At 40.1% G+C, this 10,679-nt stretch overlaps 1 protein-coding gene across 1 annotated transcript; it reads right to left on the reverse strand.

Moving 5' to 3' along the window:
• Nucleotides 1-1,341: 1,341 nt before the first annotated feature.
• Nucleotides 1,342-2,827, reverse strand: LOC103342529 (putative methyltransferase At1g29790). The gene has a single exon (XM_016796795.2). The coding sequence runs from the start codon at nt 2,744-2,746 to the stop codon at nt 1,553-1,555; it is 1,194 nt and encodes a 397-aa protein (XP_016652281.2). The 5' UTR covers nt 2,747-2,827; the 3' UTR covers nt 1,342-1,552.
• Between the last annotated feature and the right edge of the window lie 7,852 nt (nt 2,828-10,679).

Raw genomic sequence — 10,679 nt, forward strand, 5'->3', positions numbered from 1 at the left:
TCTCATTCATTGTCAATTGGGTTGAGCTCAATGCTTACATTCTAATATGGTATCAAAGCATGTTATCCACATGTTGACCATAACGGCCACACGTGCTTTCACTTCACCCAATAATATATATTATCCACTTATTTGACTTGAGTGACTAACTCAACACTCGAGTGTGTTGTGTGTTGATCTAACACTGAGAAAGGGAAGCCTTGCCTAATAGTTTAAAAGATTTGAAGCTCTCAACCCATTGTTAATTGATTCTAGGTTAGATTGTCCCATTCTAATACATACAAGAGTAAAATATACACAACCATATATATGTTGGAGAAGCTAGTTCCACAACTAGCCCAATCCCGTGGTACGAAGCAGGTAGATGGGAATATAACATAATTAATTAGCTCATCTGCTGACTAAGTATAGCATAAACTACAAGATTAACTTTGAGTTCAAATGCATAAAGAAACATAATCAAGGCAAGGAACAAAGACACAAAGGAAATGCAATATTAATTTGTGGTCCCGTACCTCTTGCATTAAACCAAACGCAGATGAACTCATCCTTCACTTCAAATCATGAAAAAAGGGATCAAACAATTAGGAAGAATGGGAAGAGAAGAAGAAGAAGAAGAAGAAGAAGAAGAAGAAGAAGAAGAAGAAAACAATTAGGAAAACTTGTCTACATAATATTATTAGGGAAGAGTTCATGTTTAGAATGTAACAGCTTCTAGTTTTCTTTTTTTGTTGACTGGTCGATGAAATCGAGGGGTTGAATATGGCCAAGAAAAAGTTACTTTTTCTTCTTCTTTTTTCCAGGTTGTAGGCCAAAGTGTTAATATGCATGCATTCTTTTTTAATATTTTCACAATTACAACGCATTGATTTTATTAATTTTCTATAAGAATATGTATATTTATATTTATCCAACCTCAGGTCCACCTGGAAATTGCCTTGGAAGAGGACAAAATCGTAATTCACGAAATTTGGACATAAATGTGACAGTTTGGAAACTTGTCTGATAGTTCATGCATCCTCAAGATGCTTTCCTGGCTAGGAATCTGGGATTTTAAACCCAATATTAGGAATTTACATAATTTCATGATTTGAATAAAAATAAAATAAAATTTAAAATATTCATTGCGTTTTAGTTATTTCATATCCATTTTAAATGTACTCTATCTAGTTATCAAAATACATTCAATCTAAGACTTTCTAGTTCTTTTAAAAAATTTAATCTTGAAAAAAAAAATTCCAAAATTTTTCTATCAAATTTACTTTAATCGAAATGCAGCCTATGTGTGCTAGTCCATGCCGATGACATGGCGGGCTGGTCACTTTTTAGGAAGGCCGCACGAAGATTTATTTATTTATCTATTTTTTTAATTATCAAATCTATCCATTTGGTTTCATGTCCTACAAAACACACCAATTTACAAAGTCTAATTAAGTGCATGATATATCACGTGACCGTACTATCGTATTATTCTATAATTTCTTGTTTAAATTGAAAGAGAAAAGGACATAAGGCTTCTTCTTTTTTTTCCTTCTCTTTCTTAACAAATTAATCACCAAGAATTCTTCAATGGTTTCTCCAGCAAAGCCGAAAGGTACATCTCCCGTAGCTTCGGCCCACGATCAAGCTTCCTCCCAACAACCCACTTCAACTTCTTGAACCCAACGCTCTCAATGAGCGGTCCATAGACCTCTTCCAACTGCTCACCTACACAGAAAAAATGGTCAAGCCAAAACAACCCCCCAGGCCTAAGGATTCTGTAGATATCAAACACCGCAAAATGAAGCAACGTCGTTGGTATCCAATTACTCAAAACGTGCATTGAATGCACAATATCCAAAGTGTTATCGAAAAAAGGCAGTCTCTGTGAAATGCTTATGTACAAAGGCACAACCCCTCTTGAAGCTATGAAGCTGTTAAAAGGACCGTTCAAGTTCATTGAAGTTGTCACAATTGTGACGTTCCTTTCCCTCATTCTCACAGCGAATGTGGCCACTCCGCCGCCAATGTCCAGCCCGATTCGTATCGTCCCGGGTTTCTTGAACCCCAAGACTTCATCCACACCGAAGTCTAGCCCTCCTCCTTTGCCTCCCCACCGAGTTTTCTCATTTCCTTGAAGGTCAAAGCAGTCTAAGCAGTCGTCAAAACCATTATGGTTTTTCTTTCTGTTGACGAGGCAGTTGTAGTCTTTGCATTTGTAAGCTGTCCATACGACTGAGGAGTCGGATGGTGTGGACCACAAGCTTTTGGGAAGAGGATAGGGTTCCACATAGTTAGCGTTTGCGGCAGGGTGGCAGCGGCGGCGGGGTAAAGGCTCGCAGCCTTTGAGGAGGAGCCTTTGGGCTAAAAACTCGTCATCCGGACACGACCCGTTGACTTTGTAGGACATGAAGCGGCTGAGGAGATCGGGGAAGAGCGTGCATGCTTGGCCAACTGCAGGGTAAATGGTGTTGGAGTCAAAGTTGATGTTGTAGCCAAATGGGAGGAGTTGTCCGGATGCAAAGGCAAGGAATTCGGGTGGGAGATCGGATGTGTCTTTGGTAGGGGCCTCCGGGAGGTTTAATCCCGTGGTTGGTTTTGCAAGGTCAGCGGTGGTTGCTGCGGTGGAGAGAGATTTGAGAGAGCAGATGGAAAAGGATGAGGAAAAGAACAAAGTGAGGAGATTTGTTGAGAGGAGGAGAAGACAAAAGAAGAAGATATTTGAGGTGTAGGGAGACTTGGATTGAAGTGGGGAACCCGAGGCCATTGGTGTTTGTGCTGTCTTTGTTTGTTCAGGTCACTTATATAGAGAAATAATAACAGTGAAGAAGAATTAGAACATAGCAGATATTTGGGGAATAGCTCGATGATCATTGATTTCTATTCATGCTTGCTTTATACAATTACAGTTTGACTATTGATACAACACATATGGTAATATTAGTCCTAGAAGGAAACAAGATAACAAAGATTACAAGAGATTGATATAATTCCTGAAATCACGTATGATCAGTAGAGTGATATGAGGATGAGGAATTCAAGGCTCTGATGTCGTGGTGATTGGATGTAATATTAGCATGATTGGATGCATCATTAGTGCTGTTCTCTTCAACTTAGAGCATGTCCACCCCAAAAGGCTAAGGCAAAGGCAAAGGCAAGGCAATACTGCTACTTTTCACGTGAATAGTGGCAGTCTTGCCTTTTTTGGTTCCACTCCAAAAGGCTAGGGTAAGGGCAAGAAAAAAAAGAAAGAATATGCAACAAAATATAAACAATTTAGAAATGCAAGAAATAAAATGATTATGCAAGAAAAAAATAAATATGGAGAAAATATAAACAATTTACAAATGCAAGAAAAAAAAATTATTACAATTTACAAATATTGGAAGGAGAAAAGTTTGTTTGAGGATTAGATGTGGAAAGTGAATAAAATTGTTATGTATTTATAGGGAAAACATCCATAATTTTTTGTTATTTTTTTGCTCTATGATGTCAGCGCCTTCGGGCTGAAGCTCAGCAGATCACCTTCGGGCTTGCCCGAGCTAGTGGAACCTGGGCTTGCCTGCATCGCGCGCTGGAGGTCCAAACCCTGAAAGGGGCCTGCGCTGGAGGTGGCCTTAGAGATGAAGCAAAGAGATGGAGTGAGAACAAAGAAATGGTATGAGGGTACCTAACTATATGCATTGGGATTTATACAACTAAACTACAACTAGTTAGTATAGCCTCTAAGACATAGCCAGTTTTTGTACTTGTTTCATTCTTCTCTTCGAATAAAATGCTATATCGCTTTTCTAGAGCATATCAGATATTAATTGCTTCCATTTTTCACAAAAAATAAATAAAAATAAAGAACAATTTATGATGAGATATTGTAATTAAAATCAGTAGTTTTCAAAATAATATAGTGAGGAAGAAGCGATTAGGTCATTGACATGCAAAAAAAGAGAGGGAGAAAGTCAACTTACATAAATGAGAATCAATTGACTTTGCCTAGAGAAAGAAAATATAAAGGAGGGGGAGAAAGTCAACTTACATAAATGAGAAGCAATTGACTTTGCCTAGAGAAAGAAAATAAAAAAGAGAGGGAAAAAGTCAACTTACATAAATGGTTGTAAGTAGTGGCAGCCCATTAGTAATTAATACATGCTAGCACAAGATACTAAAAAATTAATTAATTTAACAATCAATCTTATATCATTATTGTTTTCTTTTTCATTAAATAGTGAACGAATGCCAAGAGTTACACTTATTTTTTGAATATTGAGACAAATGTCCATTACAAGTAGATCACTAAGTTATTCTTAGTTCGATTTTAGAATATCGCTATTTCTAAATGAATTCGGAATATCGCTATCTATGGATTCAAGGGGTATACAATTTGTGATCATTGTGAGGTTATCATCATATAACTGTAAGGAATTGTGTACTGTTGAAGTTAGTATCAGGGAACTTGAACATGGTCAATAAGCTCAATGGATTCCAACTCGATCCATGTCCATGGAGAGAGAGAGAGAGAGAGAGAGAGAGAGAGAGTACAAACATTGAAGGCTACAAAGCATAGATACACTTTTGACCTTTGCAAATTGCAACAACGTGCATGCCTAGATCCGCATAACATGGTCAACACTGCCCAATAGCGCACTGAAGGAGCAATAGAGGCCCCAAAGTCAAAACCAACCAATGGATATAGTTGAAATAGAGAGAACTTGAAAACTATATTATTCTTCTCTTTAGAGGATATTTATACAAAGAGTACAATCCCTACAAGGAAACCAATCCTAGTTAAAGGAGGAATAACTAAATACAGCTTTTACGCCTATAACTAGGAAACCTAATTATATACAAAAGTCAACACTCCCCCTTAAGTTGGTGCATAGATGTCACACATGCCCAACTTGGATAGGAACCTAGAAAACACGTGACTTATAATAACCTTTGTCAATATATCTGCTAGCTGATCTTCTGTCCGGATTGGTGGTACCTCAATAATCTTCCCTTCTATTTTTTCTTTAATAAAGAATCGATCCACCTCAACATGTTTGGTTCTGTCGTGTTGTACTGGATTATGTGCAATATCACGTGCGGCTTGGTTATCACAAAACAACTTCATAGGTGAAGGACTTAGGTGGCCTAAGTCCTTCAATAGACTCCGAATCCAAAGTATCTCACATATTCCCAATGCCATGCCACGATATTCTGCTTCTACACTAGACCGTGCAACTAGCCTGTGTAATTTTACTAAGCGCTCCTTTTCATCATCTCCTGTAACCACCATATCATCAACATAAACTATAAGTGCTGTAATTTTACCATCTTTTTGCTTTATAAACAAAGTATGATCTGAATTATTCTGCTTATAACCAAATCATCTCATAGCCTGTGTAAATCTCCCAAACCAAGCTCTGGGTGACTGTTTGAGACCATATAAACTTCTTCTGTTAGTTCTCCATGTAGAAATGCATTCTTTACGTCAAATTGATGCAAAAGCCAATCTAAGTTCGCGCCAGGGATAATAAGACACAAACTGCATTTATCTTTGCTACTGGTGCGAATGTCTCTGTATAATCAATCCCATATTTTTGTGAGTACCCTTTTGCAACTAATCTAGCCTTGTAGCGATCAATTGTTCCGTCTACCAGATACTTCACTGTAAAAATCCATCTGCACCCCACAGGTTTCTTCCCAACTGGTAAATCAACTATTTTCCATGTGTCATTCTTCTTTAATGACCTCAACTCCTCCTCCATTGCGGCTTGCCAATTTTGATATGATAAGGCTTCCTGCATACTGTTAGGAATACATATAGAAGATAATTGACACACAAATGACTTATTTGATTTTGATAGATGATTAGTGGTCACATAATTACTCATGGGATATTTTACTTTACTTGTAGGATTAGGTTCATAGGTGCGTTTTGGAATACCTCGATTTCTTCTTGGTGGAAGATGTGTTGGATGGACATCCATCATTGGTGGAGATTAGTTACACTGGCGGCATTAGGCTCGGGCATCATAGGTTCATTCGGTTCAGTTATCGGATCAGACTGGTGTTGTACATCTAGTTTAAGTGTCATTTGTTCAGTTGGTGCATGCTGCAACATCGGCACTGATGCTGTGTCTGGTTCGGTCATTGGTGGATTTTCACCACTTTCATCCAAGGAATTGTCACCACTTTCATCCAAATTATCCACAACAACATGATTTGGTATGACCATATAATCCAGAGTCTGCACTTCTCGTCTTCTCTCCCCCTGAAGTGAAGACTCAGGTGAGTAATAATACATGGTCAACTCATGAAATGTCACATCCATAGTGACAATCATCTTCTGTGTCGGGGAATGACAACACCAATAGCCTTTATGTTGTGACGCATATCCAACAAAGACACACTACATAGCTCGAGGTGCCAACTTACTCCGTTGTTGCTTATGAAGAGGTGCATAAGCCACACAGCCGAAAACATGGGGTAGGAGATATGGAGAAGGTGGGGTAGGAATCGATGAGGTCAGGAGGTGGTGCGGTGTCTAGAACTCCACAGTACGAGAAGACACTCTATTGATCAAATAAGCACGGACACAAGAGCTTCACCCCAACAAGAGAGAGGGGTATGTGCTTCAAGTAACGAAGCACAAACCACATTCAGGAGATGCCGGTTCTTCCTTTTGGCAACACCATTCTGTTGTGGAGTATATGGATACGTTTTCTGATGATTAATACCATGGGCAGTTAAAAAAGTTTGGAAATCAACATTCGCATATTCTTTGTCATTATCACTCCGAAGTACTTGTATCTGTTTGTTATACTGTGTGAGAACCATTCTATGAAACTTCTGAAAGGCAGAACATACATCACTTTTATTTTTCAACAAAACTACCCATGTCATTCGAGTACAGTCATCAATAAAAGTAACAAACCACCGGGCACCACCCAAAGTTGCAATTTTAGATGGACCCCAAACATCAGAATGAACAATCATAAAAGGCATTGAACTTTTATGTAAACTAGGTGGAAAAGAGACACGATGGCTATGAGCCAGTTCACAAACATCACATTTGAAACTCGAAACATCACACTTAACAAACAAACTCGGAAAAAGTTTCTATAAATAACCAAATGAAGCATGTCCTAAGCGACAATGCCACAACCAAATATCAGCTCTAGCTTTTGGCTCCCCATGTGAGGTGTCCACCGACAGAGCTTTAGTCATGCAAGAAGTACTGTCCAATGTCAAATCCATGTAGTATAACTTCCCCTTCCTAATGTCATAACCAGTCGTCCGCCGAGTCTGGATGTCCTTAAACACACAATAGTGAGGCCAAAAAACAACAACATAATTCAAAGCAATGGATAGTTGAGTGACAGAAAGTAGGTTGTGTTTGTACCTAATAAAACACGGTCATGAACTAATTGAAGGGACTTCCCTTCGGCCCTGGCGCCTAGCGTTTCGTTAAGCATTTCGCCCTCCTAAGAGCAAAAGAAAAGCTGCAAAGGGAGAATCCTCGGCCTCGCGACCGCAGTTTTGAAGACCAAGGCCGAAGGCCGCAAAAGACACGGACCGAAAAAGCTGTGGTTGAATCGCCACGTGGCCTCAGGGCCCCACGCTTCATTCTAATGAAGTAATGCCTCTGACTTCGCAGCAAAACCCACTAGTCATAAGAAGCATTCAATGCACGAGGAGTGGTGAAGTCGGATTTGGTGATTGGAATCAGGGTGGTTAGGCGCAGACATTCTCACAAGTAATCTTACGACTTAGGGTCAGATCATCAACCACCAGTCCAGGGCATTAAATGCGTTCCCACGGCCAAGGAGGCAGAACCCACGATCAAGGCGGTGGCCGAGATTTGCCGAGATCTATGGGGGTCACACCACCATGCTTCTCAACCCCAGACCACCATACTTCACGATCCCAAATGCCGATTTGACTACCCACTTGCCCCGGTCAGCTCCACCGCGCAGGTCTTATCAGCCTCGAATGTCCCTCCAGGACTCTTATAAATACTAAGCTTAGGACTACGTTCAAGGGTTCAAACACCAAAACCAAAAGCCTACCACGGAGCAAATTATATTTTCTTGTAATGCACTTTCAATACCATTTATTTGCTTTCTTAGGAGTAAGTGGTAGATTGTAAAGAAAATCCATCCATCAATATATCATACGACCCTTGATTTTCAAGGTGCCGGAGCACCATCTCTGTTATCACCTCACTCACCCCATATATCATACGACCGTCGCTCTCTGAGCAACGTGCCGGAGCACCACCTAAAACTCGCCACCAACACCACCACTAAACGGCCTTGTAGCTCAGGCCGTGAACTTAACGGCCGAGATTCGTTCCTCACTCGGCCACAATCGTTTGATTAGGAGTTGAGGTAAAACAAGCGCAACACTTAAACCATCTTCTACCCGAACCTCATCATCATCTCAACGCACGGTAGACCGTCTTTGGCATACGCACAACCCACGATCCAAAAGAATGACGCGTCACGTGTTGACGCGCATCTCCTCGGCCCGAGCACCAGCCGTGAGATTTGCGACGGACCAACAGTTGTAATCAAGGATGGAACAACAATGCATATCAAGGTCCAAAGTATCGGTGAGAGCGCAGGCCCTCCCAATAATTGGAGTGGCACTGCCATCCACAGATGGTGACACATGACTAAGTGGAGGGGTTAACAGTGTGGACCAATTTAGAATCAAATGTCATATGTGTCGTAGCACCAAAGTCAATTATCCAAGTAGTATTCTTAACAGAATCAGAAATTTGCAAAACCTTACCCTCATTACGGTAGTAGTAACTAATGCAGATGCCGATTAGTTCATCTTTTGTGTCATTGTGGTAGCTCGCTGTTTGTTGTAACGGGGATCACGAGTCTTATTCGATCCTTCAGGATACCCAATCAATTCAAAACACCTAGCTTTCGAATGACCCCCAAGTCCACAGTGAGTACACACCAATTTGGAGTGATCAATCTTCAGGCCGAGCATGAATGGATCCGGCATTAGGCCGATGCGAGGAGGAGTTCACAGTGGAAGGCCGGCTAGTTGAACCTGATGGACTAGACCGTTGTGGGAGGACCTGTTGCGGACCACCATGGCCTCTGCCTTCTCGCCTTCTTGCTTCATAGCCTCCTTCCGATCAAATTCCCTACGAACATAAACATATGATCCCTGGAGCCCGCGTGGTGGTTCTTTGCGCAAAATTTCTCCTTTAACTTGCTCAAACTCATCATCAAGGCCTCCCAAGAAAAGATAAACGTGTTGTCGTTCAAGCGACTCTTGATAGACTTTGATATCTTTATCACAATGCATAGCCACCTTACTGTAGTGATCCAACTCCTGAAAAATTTCAAAGAGTTCACTAAAGTAGATGGATACTGGCCTCCCATTTTGACGGAGGCGAGATGCCTTATGGCTCAAAGTATACACACGAACTTCATTCTGCTCATCAAGGAAAGCCGTTTTAGAGTCTTCGGATTGCTACTGCGATCGTCAGCGGATATATCATCTCATCAGTGCGGCTTCATAGAGGACAAAAGCGACTTTTGACCCTCTGGTCATCGCTTCCAAATCGTCATATTTGGGATCATCTTCAGAAGGTGCCTTAGTCGAACCCGAAGATATCCCATATTTCGACGTCCTGCAATATGCATCTCGATCAGAGGTGCCCATAAATCATATTTGTCTCATCCACAACACTCCAATATTAAAATTAAAGTTGTCGGATTGAACAACAACTGGTGTAGGTTTATCTTCCTTCGTTTGGTCGCCCATGGTGGAAAGAGAAAAAAACAATGAGGGATATCAAGATGCTGCACAACAACGTTGTATGGCAGTAGTCGAGAGCGGGTGCGGATATCAAGGCAAGCTGCGCTACTTGGTTTGTGATCGAGTTCGGCGAGGCCGATAGCACAAGGAGGCTATGCGGCTTAGGGTTTTTTTTTCTTCCTGGTTTAATGTGGCTCTGATGCCAAGTTGAAATAGAGAGAACTGAAAAACTATATTATTCTTCTCTTTAGAGGATATTTATACAAAGAGTACAATCCCTACAAGGAAACCAATCCCGGTTAAAGGAGGAATAACTAAATACAGCTTTTACGCCTATAACTAGAAAACCTAATTATATACAAAAGTCAACAGATATAAAACAACTTTAATCACCTAAATCATATTATAACTAACAAAAGGAAGATCGATTTAAAACAATGCTTATGCACATGGGACTGGAAATAACCATGTGGAAATCCCGGAATTTTGTGTCAACTCAACTCATATTTTTAGATAAGTACTAGCCGTTACCACTTGAAATTGTTAGGATTATGGTGTGTGGGTTTTGTTTTTCAATTTGGTTAGGGGGAGCTCTTTCTAATTTGTGTCCTCCTTTCAACATAGAAAAATGTTAGGAATATAGTCATCCACAAGCGCATGAGTGACTCCAAACTATTGATGAATTACAGAGGTTGGGATTCACCACCAATATGCAGGCGATAATTGTTGGTAGTTTGAGTAGAAAAATAGAGTCCCATATTGAAAAATACAAAATTACTCAACACTTTATAACAATTTATCTTTCTTTCTTATCAACTTTGTCTTGAATTGTGTTTAACAATAAATTAATAATTTCTATTATATAAGTGTTAATTCGAATTTAATTTTTAAATTTTGAATTAACAGACATAATTGTTTTGAAGAGTTGTGAT

Source organism: Prunus mume, linkage group LG4, assembly GCF_029339155.1.
Source record: "Prunus mume cultivar Tortuosa linkage group LG4, ASM2933915v1, whole genome shotgun sequence".
Classification (NCBI taxonomy): domain Eukaryota; kingdom Viridiplantae; phylum Streptophyta; class Magnoliopsida; order Rosales; family Rosaceae; genus Prunus; species Prunus mume.